General features: G+C 39.7%; 1 protein-coding gene across 1 annotated transcript; it reads right to left on the bottom strand.

The window, feature by feature from the left end:
* Nucleotides 1–10158: 10158 nt before the first annotated feature.
* Nucleotides 10159–12160, bottom strand: LOC148570477 (uncharacterized). Its single transcript, XM_088507056.1, has 2 exons — nucleotides 12008–12160; nucleotides 10159–11577 (listed from the first exon to the last, which is right to left on the bottom strand). Exons 1-2 carry the CDS (start codon nucleotides 12158–12160, stop codon nucleotides 10159–10161), a joined length of 1572 nt encoding a protein of 523 aa, XP_088363182.1.
* Between the last annotated feature and the right edge of the window lie 2597 nt (nucleotides 12161–14757).

The following is a 14757-nucleotide window of genomic DNA, read 5'->3' as shown; positions in this document are numbered from 1 at the left end:
TTTAATAATTATCAAATATTTTTTAATTTATTTATTAATTAATTTTTTTTATATTATTTAATTTTAATTAAAATCTTTTATTATTTTTTAATTTATTATTTTATTATTCACTATTCATCTGTATTGGACTTTAGGATGTAGCAATGTTAGTTTTCACATAGAAGAAGAAAAAAAAGTATATAATAATATATTATTTACTCATCACAATATATTTTTTAATAAATATTTGTAGTATATACTAATATAATATAATAGGTATAAATTAATTTATATTGAAATATAAAAATAATAGTTACATTAGTATTAAAAGGTGAATTTTTTGGTGTAGAAGAAGTACTTATCATTTTTACACATGTAATATGATGATGGCAATAAGATAGAGTGCCAAGTGTCTAGGCTTGGGAGACAAAAACTGAGTCAGAAATATGTGTAGGGACAACAGTTATATGGGAACTGTTCATGCACGGATATCAAATTGATGGAAGCTTAATGTTATGGTGAATGCTATGGTGATGATGCTATTTTTTTTCCTCATGTGATGAAATGAGTTGGCATACAACAGACGGCTATACGTTATGCTTTTTTCTTGAAATTCTTCTACTTTTACAAAAGGGTGTGTCAGGTTTGGATTTAGGCAAGGCTTTTACTCCATGTGCAAGTAATTCATACCAATCAATATAATTATGACTTTTTTTTTTTTTACCACACTTATTAATTAAGGGAGATCAAACCCCTTTTTTGTTAGATTTTTATGATATTAGTTTAGATTTTAAGCAATAATCAAGTTCAAAGATTAATACCTAAAAGACAAAATCAACCCAAAAAAAGATAATAATAATAATAATAATAATAATAATAATAATAATAATAATAATAATAATAACCTCCGTTACATAATAATACTAATAATAATTCAAATAATCCTCGTAACACATAATATAATAATAATTTTTATAATCACCGTTGCATAATAATAATAATAATAATAATAATAATAATAATAATAATAATAATAATAATAATAATAATAATAATAATAATAATCTTAGATAAAATATGTGTTTTTATCTAAAAAAAATCATATTTTTTGTCATCAAATTATGTGCTTAGCTCATCTTAATTAATAATTTTTATAATTTTTAATTTTTAATTTTGTAACTATGGTATGGATATTGGAGATTCAATTTGTGTTGTTTTAATTTTGTGGTGATTCAATATTTAAAATTTTTGCCAGTAATTATATATATCGGTTATGAAATGAAATAAGTTTAGATATATGTGCATAAATTTTTTTCGTAGGTGATGTCAATAAAATAAATTGAGTATCAAATTAAAAAAATTTTATTAAATAAATAAATTAATTAAATGTTTTCTGTTTTAGAATACTAAAAACTAATTAAAGTTTTATTTAAAAATATATATAATTTAAGAAATATTTATTAATTTATAAAGTATTAGTTATCTTATTTACAACACAAATGAAATAAATTATATTGTAAATACTAATTCTTTTAGTTGTTTTATAGTCCAATTATATATATATCAAGTTACGATTAAAAAAATATATATTTTTATTTTATTTTAAATTCTTGATATCAATTTGCAAACCAAATTTAGTCAATTAAAATTTGATTTATTTTATTTATACTCGATATATATTCATATTTATGTCATTGTCACTAAAAATAAAATATATAATAAAGTGTAAAAATATAATTTTTCTTAAAATTATATATATTAATAAATAAAATATGTATTATATTTATATATAAAAAACTCTAAATTAATTATTATTATTATTATTATTATTATTATTATTATTATTATTATTATTGATAATATGAATATTTTTACACCGAAAAACTTCACACATCTTACTTTTTGGATTTAATTCAATTTAGGAAAAAAAGGTGAAACCTCTAAAACTACTCTGTTCAAAGTGAAGTTTACTCTATATTATTATTAGGTTTAATTATTTTGTTGTTCTTTATAGTTTTGCAAAATTTTTAATTAGGTCTTTATATTTTTTTTAATTGGGTTTTTGCACTAATTTTTTTTCAATTAAGTTTTTCTTAGCAGTAATTGACTTAATTTTATAGAGATCTACCTAAAAAAATTGGTACAATGACCTAAATAAAAGGAAAAGAAAGTATAAAGACCCAATTAAAAAAAAATTAGTGTAAGGACTCAATTAAAAGAAAAAAAAGTACAGATACCTAATTAAAAATTTTACGAAACTATAAGGACCAATAGAATAATTAAACTTTATTATTATTATTATTATTATTATTATTATTATTATTATTATTATTATTATTATTATTATCTTTTTCTGGATTGATTTTGTCTTTTAGGTATTAATCTTTGAATTTGATTATTGCTTAAAATCTAAACTAGTATCATAAAAATCCAACAAAAAAGGGATTTGATCTCCCATAATTAATGTGGTAAAAAAAAAGAAAAGTCCTAATTATATTGATTGGTATGGATTACTTGTCCTAAATCCAAACCTGACACACCCTTTATAAGAGTAGAAGAGTTCCAAGAAAAAAGCATAACGTGTAGCTATCCGTTGTATGCCAACTCACTTCATCACATGAGGAAAAAAAATAGTATCATCACCGTAGCATTACCCTAATGTTATTGGTTAACACAAGTTACGGATCCTGTAATAAAATTTAATAATAGGACTTTATGAGATGGGCTTTTTTATTTATAAGCTTTGTGTAGATAGATAAAAAAAAGAAAAGTCTAAGACGAACAATTTTTTCAAATTCTGATAAGTATATAATCAATAAGAAAAAATGAGCTATTAAATAAAATCTCACACCAATCTCACACCATTAAAATTATTATTAATGATTATTTGATGACTATAAATACTAAAAGTTGCTGGCCTCTAGCACTCCTCCAAAAAAAATTGACCGGACTAATCTTTAGAAAAGTGATACATTTCAAAATTTTAGAAATACAATTTATATTTAATACATTATAGTATATATATACACTAAAGTAAAATATAATTATACCAATGACTAAAATTCAAAATTTTGACATACAAAATATATTACCTGTGTATAAAATATCACAAATTATATTTATATTTAATTAATTATTATTTTAATAATTTATATTCAATTTTATTTTTAATATCAAACTTTAATTAACTAAAACAATTTTGTTAACTTCATTTGTATTTATATTTAAAATAATTGAAATTATTATTTTTCATATTATCATAACATAGATATATATGACATTTTATATTTGTTCCATTCATTTGATTAAATATTGAATCTAACTTTTAATTTTTTTTTTTATTTTTTTATTTACTCTTTATCCAGACATATAAAAAAATTTATTTTCTTTTAGTTTTTCTTCTTCACATAACTTCTTAGCAGATTTAAAACTCAAATGCAGAGATTTCAATAACACCTTTTTTAATTATTCAAATCAAATCTCTAAACTGCTAAGACTAATTAGTTATCAGGTTACTGATTTAATCGATGGATCACATATTAAAATCATTCATTAGGTCATAATTAAATAATTATATTATATTAGATTTTATTTTACATTCTTAATTTAATAATAACTATGTTTTTTTATTTTATCTTTTATTGAATTAATTATTATTTTTAAATTTTTATAACTCATAAATTAGTTTATATTTATTATACTATATTAATAATTTTATATTTATCATATTTTTTAAATATTCATAAAAAAAAAGAATAAAGACAATAATAACAAAAATCTAAAATATATTGTAATGAATAAAAAATAATTCAGACACTCATTTTTTCCGTTTCCTCTTACTTCATGCATCTGTTCACAGCACTATAATTACATAATTATTCATATTACTTCTTATTATATGTTTGTTCCAGGATTAGCTTACAAAATTCATTTAAAATTCCATTACACAATAATTCAGACACTCATTTTCGTTTCTTTTTTTCTTTTCATCCGCATCTCATGTTATGATTTTTCTTTTCTTTTTTTTTTCTAAATGTTCACCTTTTTTTTTTTAAATGTTCACTTTTAAATGTATCTTTAGTTTTTTAAACATTTTTTATCTACTCAAAGGATAAAACAGATAATTATATTGACCCAACTTACATGCACCAAACCAACTAACTAGAATATTTTTTGTAATTACTTGAATAGATCCATTTTACCAAAAAATATTCAGCCCATCATCATAGTCCGTTATTATTAATTGTTAATTAATACTAATGGTAAAAGCTCAGGTGAAGTTGATACCTAAGAGCTATTAGATGAAAATTTAGTCAAATCAATCAAATCATTTAACAGCTCTCAGATATCAAATTCACGTGAAGTCGACTGCACCTGAGTTTTCACCAATACTAATTGTACAAGATGTCTCTGGTACGGGTTGAGAGATGGATCGGGAACCTGCGGTTCAAGGCGGATACCGGATCGCTTGACTGGAGCAATGGGGGGAGGTACCTGCAAAGACACTCCGACGCCCAAGTCTGAATGGATCTGAGAGGTATAAGGTGTGAGGAATGAATGATACCTGGAGGGACCTGGGTCCTCTTTTTATAGGCGATGGTAGTTATCTTATCTTATTTTGTTTGGCTAAGATAAGAGAGGTGTTTGAATTCGAAAGTTGGTTAGGAGCTCTGAAGGGCCGGTTCTGGGCCTTTGGGTCGAAACGGGTTGTTCCCGAGTGACCGGGTATGCGGGATCCGTGGGTCGGATCCGTAACAGTTGCCCCCGCAGCGGGAGAGCGAGCGAGATCGGTCTGTCGCTGGGAGACGTTTGTTTTCGTTGTGGGCTCAATTTTTTCTCGGGTGCCCGTCTGGTTCCTTCGAGATGAGGTCGGCGTCTTGGTTTCATGTCGTGGAAGATTCGTCTGACCGTTTAGGTCTGACGTGACTCTTCCGTATCAGTCGCGTCTGTTGCGTTCTTCGAGGCGTTACCTTTTTCAATGGGAAGTATTTATTGCGAGCCGCATTTTTTCCTTTTTGCCCTCGCATTTGCTTTGCTTTCTAGGGGTATTTTCATCATTTTACTTTTTTCAAAAACCGTTTTGGTTTTCCTTCTTCAGTTCCATCGTTTTGCTTTACTTCTCTATTGCTTCTTTTTCCAATCAGAGCATTTTCCATTTCTTCATTTCGCTTTCTGTGGTTTCGATTGGTCTTCTTCTGCGGCATTTTTTCTTCGGGTTCACTTCCTTTGATTTATCAGGTTGGTACTTTTCTGTTTCTTTTTGCTTCTTCTGCTCTGTCTTCTGCTGCATTTTGTTTTGTTTTTGCTAAGTGTAGTTTTAGAGTAGTTTTATGGTGTTTGTATGGTGGTAGATAGTTCTGTTGGGTCCCGTAAGGAGGGATGAGTGCCACCGTATAATTTTGGTGGTGTGCGGTGGCGGTGTTTGTTTTAGGAAAGTTTTCATCCGCCATTTTCTGCCGTGAGGTTTGGCTGACGGTGGTGCTCGTCGATATTTTAGGTATGGCTCGCCGAAGGACGGAGGGTGTGAGGGCTCCGGTGGCCCCGGCGGGGGGTGTCCCTGGTCTTTTTTCTTGGGTCACTAGTGATGTCTGGGGGACGCCGTCGCGGATGACGGAGGCGGACCTCCAACGGCTTCGCGATGAAGGGGTTGTTTCTGGGGGTGGCGATGCTGAACGCCACTATGAGCTTTCCCTTCCTGGGGTTGACGAGAGGGTTTGCTATACCAATCTCGACTCCCCGACTGTGCCGGATTGGATGTGGGTGTATGAGGCGATGTTCACCCGGCTCGGTGTTTGGCTTCCCTTTTCTCCATTTGTCCAGCAGTTGTTGAACCGGTGCTCCGTGGCGCCGTCCCAGCTACATCCGAACAGCTGGGCGGCGATACGGTCTTTCGAACTTGTTTGTGATTTTTTAGAGCTACCTGCCTCAGTAAACGTTTTCCTTTTCCTCTTCTTGTGTACTCTTCCGACTAAGGAGGGGAAGCACAAGAAGGGGTATGTGTCTTTCAGAGCTCAGCCTCATCGCCGGGTTTTCGGCTTGTATGAAGATTCTTTTCATGGTTTTAAGAGCGGGTATTTTAAGGTTCCTCCCGCGAGGGGGCATCATCCTTTTTGGTTGACGTTGGAGGGTGAACGTCTGTTCCCCACTTATTGGAACTTTAAGGCGGGTCCATCCGTGTTTACTCAGGTTTCGAAGGAGTTCCTGTCCCCGGAGGAGCGTGATATCGCTCTTGTTCTGTGGCAGTTATTTGGAGATCGTCCTCTTAATCCTCGGGACGTGATGGGTGATCCGGTTGCTTGCCGGTCGTATGTTGGTGTGTGTCTGTTCTTTTCTTGGTTTTTATGTTTTGTTTTCCGTTTTTGTAACTTGGGATTTTTTTGTTTTCTTGCAGTTGAGATGGCTGGTGGCTTGACATCCTTGGCACGTTTGAAGGCGGCGATGGCCCAGGAGGAGGGGTCGTCGTCCCTGGCTACTCCTGTTTCTAACCCCGCCGTGGGGTCGCGGGCCGTTTCTCAGGAGGTGGTTTCCTCGGGTGTGCGGGTCGATGCCCAGGTTTTTCCTGGCCCTGCGAACTCGCCTGAGGTTGTCGTGGTGACGGCCGCTGAGGCTTCTCGGAAGAGAAAAAGGCCTGAGGAGCCGAGCAGCGAGACCTTTGAGGAAGAGGGTCTTGTGCCTAGCGTGATGGACCGACGCTTTGATGCCCCGGGGTTTATTGATCAACACTTGATGCCTGGAACGGAGCCATTTTTTTATGGCTGCGACGTTTCGTTCCAGGCTAAGTCGGTGTATCGTGCCCTTCTCCGATCTGCTGTCGTTGTTCGGAAAGCCGAGCCCGTGATGGCTCAGGTTTGTTGGATAAGAAGCTCCGTCATTCCCAGGCTGAGGTGGCCAAGCTGAAGGAGGAGCTCGAGGTTGCCGGGGTTGCGAGGGAGAAGGCAATGAAGTCTTCTGAGGAAGCCGGGGCGGAGATTCTCCGACTTTCCGAGGTTGAGACTTCGCTTCTTTCTCAATTGGCGGAGGAGCGGCAACGGCCTTCTGATGCGGGTTCTCAGATGGCTGTGCTTCTCAGCGAATTAGAGACTTTGAAGGCCGAGGTCGCTGCTTTGAAGAGGGAGAAGACGGAGTTGCTAGCTGATGCAAAGGATGCAATTGCGGCTACCGAGGAGACGATGAAGGCTCAGGCTTTAGTGCTGGCTCCTGGTGCGGATGTGTCCGTGATGGGGGCCTTCAAGACTGTTCGTGATGGCCAGATCGTTGACCTCGAGTAGCTTCTATCTTTATCTCTTTGGATTTTTCTTTTAAATTGTGTTTTGGATATTTTCGGATGGCCAAGGGCCGTGTATTTTGAGATTTCGGAACACCGTACTTTCGTTTTAATAGTGTTTATTGGCCGTCCAGGCCTTTTTGTATGTTCCGTTGTTATATTGTCTTTAGGCCGTCCGGACCTATCGTATATTCCGTTTTAGGCTATTCCGTGTGCATTTTATTTGTTCCCTCGGACCGTCGTTTGGTCGGGTTCTTTCATGGATATCCGCGTGTTTTGGGCCTGGGGGGTGATCAGTCCCCCAGTTGTGGCCGTATTTTTGTTCCGTATTTGGGACACTTTAGGAAAATAGAAAAAGCTGTTTAATGGAATTTTTATTGATGGTTGGGCCTCGTTAAAACCCTCCGTTAACGGCGGGAAAGAGTACCCGAGATTAAAACTTAGATGAGAAATCTAAAATCTTAGGAATCGTAAACTGGGAGGAGAAGTACTAAAAAACATAAATATCGGACAAAAAATAGTAATGAGAGTAAAGGGGCGACTTATTTAGGTCGGTCTAGGCGTAGTATCGTCGTAAGTTGGCAGCGTTCCATGTCCTCGGGACTTCGTCGCCGTTGAGTTGTTCGAGTTTGTACGCTCCTTTTCCTATTACAGCCTTGATTCTGTATGATCCTTCCCAGTTGGGGGTGAGCTTCCCTTCTCCTGGGGTCGGGGGACCGATATCATTTCGCCGTAGGACGAGGTCGTCGACCGCGAATTCTCGTCGGACGACGCCGTGATTATATCTTAAGCTGATTCTTTGTTTGAGTGCTAGCTCTTTGATGTGAGCTATGCTTCTTTCTTCGTCAATGAGGTCTCGTTCTGCTTCTTCGTCGTTACCTCCGACCGTTTTCCTGGGGCTTGGGTCTCCGATTTCTACTGGGATGACTGCTTCTACGCCGTATGTTAATCGGAAAGGTGTTTCCCCTGTGGTCGTTTGAGGTGTTGTTTGGTATGACCATAGGACCGATCCTAATTCGTCTGCCCACAGTCCTTTGGCTTCGTCGAGCCGTTTTTGAGTCCTTTGACGATTATTTTGTTTGCGGATTCCACCTGTCCGTTTGTTTGGGGGTGTTCCACTGAGCTGAAGCGATGGGATATGTGTAATCCTTCTAAGAACTCTCTGAATTTTTTGTCGGCAAATTGTGTTCCGTTGTCCGAGATGACGACCTCGGGGATCCCGAAATGGGTGATGATCTACCGCAAAACGAATTTCCGGCATTGGGTCGCCGTTATAGAGGCCAAAGGTTCGGCCTCGATCCATTTGGTGTAGTAATCTATGGCGACGATGAGATATCTGAGTTGGCCGGGTGCTGTAGGGAAGGGTCCGACGAGGTCGATTCCCCAGGTGCCGAATGGACGCTCTGCCGATATGGTGCTGAGTTGGTGTGGAGCGGCTTGGTGGATATTGGCGTGCCTCTGGCATTTGTCGCAGTTTTTTACTAATTGTATGGAGTCTCGAATGATTGTAGGCCAGAAGTATCCTGCCCTAATGACTTTTTGGGCTAATGTTTTACCTCCGACATGGTGACCGCAACAACCTTCGTGGATTTCGCGGAGTATATACTCCGTGTCCCCGGGTTCGACACATTTGAGTAGGGGTTGTGAGAATCCGCGTTTGTATAGTTGTCCTGCGACGGTGGTATAGTTGGCAGCTTCCCTTTTTATTCGTTTTCCCTCTTTCGGGTTTGACGGCAAAGCTCCGTCGAGGAGGTACTGTAGGATGGGGTAGGTCCAAGATTCCTGGTTCGAGGATGTCAGATGAGCGTTGGTTGTTATTGACACGGAGGGCGACCTAACGACTTCCTGGATTAGCGATTTGTTACCGTGTCCTGGTTTGGTATTGGCTAGTTTGGAGAGTAGGTCTGCCCTAGCATTTCGTTCCCTGGGCACGTGTTGTATGATGACGTGCTCGAATCCTTCTTTCAGTTTGTTAACCTTGGTGAGGTATTGCTGGAGTAGGGGATCTCATGCCTGGTAGTCTCCGTTAACTTGGGAACTGACTACTTGTGAATCGGTATTTACTTCTAGGACCTTTGCTCCGACTTCCCGGGCTAGGGTCAGTCCTGCCAAGAGGGCTTCGTATTCTGCTTGGTTGTTTGATACTGGAAATTCGTATCGTACTGACTGTTCGATTGTGATCCCGTTTTGGTTTTCGAGTATGACCTCGGCGCCTCCGTAGGTGGAGTTTGACGAGCCGTCGACGTGTAGTTTCCATGATTCGGGGTGGGCTTTCCCGGAGTCATCTCGGCGATGAAATCGGCCATGGCTTGGGCTTTGATTGCATTTCGGGGTTCGAATTTAATCTGGAATTGAGATAGCTCGATGGACCATGCTAGCATTCTTTCCGCTAGGTCGGGTTTCTGCAAAACCTGCTTGACCGCCTGGTCGGTTCGGACCGTCACGGGATGCGCTTGGAAGTATTGTCGTAGGCGCCGGGAGGCTGTAAAGAGTGCGAAAGCTAGCTTTTCTAAGCATGAGTAGCGAGCTTCCGCATTCTGTAAGACTTTGCTTATGAAGTATACAAGTTTTTGCTCCTTTTTCTCGTTTTCACAGATGAGTGCTGCTGCGAGTGCCTCTTCCGTTATGGAGAGGTACAGGTAAAGTGTTTCCCCTGTTTGGGGTTTGGCGAGGATTGGTGGCTCCGCTAGGACCCTCTTGAAGTGTTGGAATGCTTCTTCGCAATCCGTCTCCCATTTAAAAGGGGCTCCTTTTTTCATTAGTTTGAAGAAAGGGATCGCTTTTTGAGCCGATGCCTCGAGAAAGCGTGATAATGCCGTCAGTCGGCCGGTGAGCTTTTGGATGTCTTTAAGGTTTTTGGGGCTTGTCATCTCGAGGACGGCGCGACATTTCTTCGGGTTTGCTTCAACTCCGCGTTACGTAATCATGAAGCCGAGAAACTTTCCTGCCTCCATTCCGAAGGCACATTTTGTTGGGTTGAGCCGCATTTGGTGTTTTCGTAGGGTGTTCATGATGGCCTTGAGGTCGTTGGTGAGTTGTTCGCCGGATTCAGTCTTGGCGAGCATGTCGTCTATATATACTTCTAGTTTGCTTCCGGACAGGTTTTGAAATATTTTGTTGACGAGTCTTTGATAGGTGGCTCCGGCATTTTTTAAGCCGAAGGGCATCACTGTGTAGCAGTATGTCCTGTCCGGGGTGATGAACGCTGTCTTCTCTTCGTCTGGTCGGTGCATCGGGATCTGGTTGTACCCGGAATATGCGTCCATGAAGCTGAGGTATCGGTAGCCGGATGCGGCGTCTACTAGTCCGTCGATATTTGGTAGGGGGAAGGCGTCCTTTTGGCAGGCCTTGTTGAGGTCCGTGTAGTCGACGCACATTCGCCATTTCCCGTTAGATTTCTTCACTAGTACGACGTTGGCTAGCCAGGTCGTGTAGGGGAGTTCCTTGATGAAGTTGGCTTCGAGTAGGGTTTTAACTTGCTTTTTGACCTCGGCGGCCCGGTCAGATGACATTTTTCGTCTCCTTTGTGCCACGGGTTTGGCTTTGGGGTCTACGGCGAGTCGGTGGGACATTAGGTCGGGGCTTATTCCCAGCATGTCGGCCGGTGTGAATGCAAACAAGTCTCTATTTTGTTTCAGGAGTTGAGAGAGTTCCTCTTTGAGGTCGTATGGGAGGTTTCTATTAATGAAGGTGTATTCATCTTTGGTTGGCCTTATTTGTAGTTTTTCCATATCTCCCTCTGGTTCTGGCCTGGGTTGGCCGTCTTGTCGGGCGTCCAGATCGGCTAGGAATACCCCGGCCGCATCCCGGGACTTCTTCCTTAGGGCTAGGCTGGTGTTGTCGCATTCGGCAGCGACTTCTCGGTCCCAGTGGATGGTACTGACGGAGCCGTCGTCGGTTCTAAACTTCATAAGGAGGTATTTGGTAAAGATGACTGCGGAGAAGTCATTGATTGTTTTCCTTCCGAGGATCACGTTATAGGCTGTGGAATCTTTTAGGACTACGAATTCAGACAGGATTGTTTTCTTTTGGCTGCTCGTTCCTATGGTGATGGGAAGTGTGATTGAGCCATCTGGTTTGAGAAAGTTGTCTCTGAGTCCCGTGACGCCGTTGCGGTGTGTTTGGAGGTTGTCGTTGTGGAGCCCAAGTTTATCGAAGGCTCCTCGGAAAAGAATGTTCGAGTCTGCCCGGTGTCTACTAGTATCCTTCGCACTAGTCCTGTTCCGATTCTTGCCGAGATGACGAAGGGGGCATCCTCGGCCGAGGTGCCGTGCTGGCAATCCTCTGGTAAGAAGGTTATCATGTTGTCGGCCGCAGCAGGTGGGATTTGGTTTCTGACAGCCATTACTTTGAGATCTTTTTTCATCGTTAGTTTTGACTTACTTGATACGTCCTTGCCTGTGATGACGTTTACTATGATGGTCGGATCTTCCTCCGGGCTTTCCCTGGGGGGTTGCTTTTGGGTTCTTGGGTTACGCCCTTCTCTTTCCGTCGACCTTTCTCTTTCCGTGCGTCTTGGTTCTCTGATGATTTTGGCAAATTCTGGGAGTTTGCCGTCTCGTATGGCTTGTTCGAGGGCGTCTTTAAGGTCAAAACAATCTTGTGTTTTGTGACCGTAACCCCAGTGGTAGTTGTAGTAGAGGGTTTTGTTGCCTCCCGTTCTTTCTTTGAGTTGTCGGGCTTTTGGAATGATGCCTCGATCTGCTATTTGGTGGTATATCTCGGTAATTGGTGCCGTCAGGGGCGTGTAGTTAGAGAATTTGCCGATTCTTGGTGGTCGGCTAGTATTTGTCGGTCTGGGGTGGTCTCTTTGGTTCTCTCTAGGTGGTGGGTTTTGGCGAGAAGCCGAGTTGTCGTGTTGGGTGTTGCCGTGTTGCCGTTTGTTGGCGGCGACGACCTGGCTGACTTCTTCGTCATTGATGTAATCTCTGGCGACGTTCTGGATCTCGTGCATGGTCCATACTGGTTTAGTGGCGAGGTGTTTGCGAAAATCTTCGTTCATGAGTCCGTTGGTTAGGCAAAGGCTTGCGACGGAGTCCGTGAGTCCGTCGACCGTCAGGCATTCGTCGTTGAAGCGATCGAGGTATTTTCTTGTGGATTCGTCTTGTTTTTGCGTGACCCCCAGTAAGCTGATGGGGTGTTTGGCTTTAGTGATTCTGGTTGTGAATTGGGCCATGAATTTTCGTGTTACATCGTGAAAACTGGCTATGGATCCGTTTGGGAAGGCATTGAACCATTTGATCGCCGGTCCTGCCAGGGTTACCGGGAAGGCTCTGCATCGGACCGCATCGGCCGCTCCTTCCAGGTTCATTCTGGCCTCAAAGGCCGTTAGATGTTCTTGGGGATCTTTGGTTCCATCATATTTCATGTCGGTAGGTTTGTCGAAACCTTTGGGGAGTTTCGCTCTTAAGATTCTTTCTGTGAAGGGTGTAGCTCCCATTATTATATGGTCGTTTCTCGTGCGCTTGGTGTTTCGGTACCTCCGATCTTCGTCTGAGTAGTGTTGATGACTCGGTTCTCGGGAGGCGCTGCGGTCGTGTTTCTTGTTGTATCTCCATTCTGGCGATTTCTCGTGTCTGTGGTCGTGTGAGGTACTGCGATCGTTTCTACTATCGTGTCGTCAGGTTGGCGATCTGCCGCGGTGAGACTTTGATCTGGAAGTTGCGTGGCTTCCACGTTCGTTGTTATGTTTTTCTCTACTTGTCAATTTGCCTTCGAGTTCCTGGACCCGGAGGCAGAGATCCTGGATGATCTGTGCTACTTTGTCCCTAGCTTTCTCGGGATGTTGTTGGTCTGTGACGACGTGGTCGTTCGTGTGGTGGACAGTGCTTGCTATTCTTGCTTGGTTTGTGACCTCCCGGGGTTCCGGGGTTGGGTTAAGCGGTCATGAGTTATCCTGGCTTGAGGGGGTTTCCTCCAGGACGTCCCCCATCCGGCCCAGCTGGCGCAAGTCCCCCACAGACGGCGCCAATGTACAAGATGTCTCTGGTACGGGTTGAGAGATGGATCGGGAACCTGCGGTTCAAGGCGGATGCCGGATCGCTTGACTGGAGCAATGGGGGGAGGTACCTGCAAAGACACTCCGACGCCCAAGTCAGAATGGATCTGAGAGGTATAAGGTGTGAGGAATGAATGATACCTGGAGGGACCTGGGTCCTCTTTTTATAGGCGATGGTAGTTATCTTATCTTATCTTGTTTGGCTAAGATAAGAGAGGTGTTTGAATTCGAAAGTTGGTTAGGAGCTCTGAAGGGCCGGTTCTGGGCCTTTGGGTCGAAACGGGTTGTTCCCGAGTGACCGGGTATGCGGGATCCGTGGGTCGGATCCGTAACACTAATCTATTTCATCTCCAACAGAAACCAACACACTCCTCAACGTGATAATCACTGTACGTCCTGCACAATACTGCAACAACACAGAAGATATTTTCTCTACAAACACTTGTCAAAATTTTACAATGACATCACACTTCTACATGTGTAGAAATCATATATGCTTCTACACCAGAAAATTCACCTTAAAATAAAATTAGAAAAGACACTTTTATAAAGATAATAGCAAAATTTTATATAATTATTTAACTATAATTAAATTAATCGATTCAATTTATAACGTAATGATTGAACTAATAACCTTGTGATTCAATAATTTGATCGATTTAATTACTGATTCGATTCTAATAATTATATCTTTTTCTCATGTTTCTATTTTTGGATTTGTTGATGTATTTTTTTAAAAGAATCAGTTTTATTTTATGTTGTTTCCTGGCAAAAGATTATATAATTCCAAAATATTTAAATTATTATTTATTAAATAATTCTAATAACAAAATATATTTTTAATTTTTTAATAATTATCAAATATTTTTTTTAATTTTTTTATTAATTAATTTTTTATATATTATTTAATTTTAAAATCTTAGATTATTTTTCAATTTATTATTGTATTATGCAGTTATGCACTATCCCTCTATCTTGGACTTCAGGATGTAACAATGTTAGTTTTCACATAGAGGAAGAAAAAGGTATATCCATCGTTAACTAGTGCTTTCGTCTTTTTTTTTTTTTTTTACAATATTTTTTAGCTTAGTAGATCAAGGATTAATCTGTCGTAGAATTGAGATCCATTTAAGAGTTTGTCGTTGGTCAATGAATTACTGTATGTATAATACAAGATTCAAATTTTGACACTTATTTAATCAGACCAGTAAAATTAACCATTAGACCAATCCAACTTAGTTTATTAGTGCCTTCGTTATTCCATGATCATATGTTCCAAGAATCCGATGTATTGGCTTCGAGATAATTTTTTGTCCCAACTAAGAACATAGGTTGGATGATGCAGGGGCAGGTTCCATAATGTAAGGACAGATTCTAATGATTTAATTTGCTAAAATTAGGTGATGCATGGCTGCGTTTGTCCAATTGGTGTTCATGCATTCAGCATTCCTTTGAACTGATATGCGAATGAAGATGATGAAGCAAATTGAATCAAAGAGAAAGAAGCAACCTGAAT

The sequence above is a fragment of the Arachis ipaensis genome, chromosome B3 (genome assembly GCF_059453495.1).
Source record: "Arachis ipaensis isolate K30076 ecotype BB chromosome B3, ASM5945349v1, whole genome shotgun sequence".
NCBI classification, from domain to species: Eukaryota; Viridiplantae; Streptophyta; class Magnoliopsida; order Fabales; family Fabaceae; genus Arachis; species Arachis ipaensis.
Note: the sequence above shows the minus strand (reverse complement) of the source record. Positions and strands in the feature narration are given on the sequence as shown.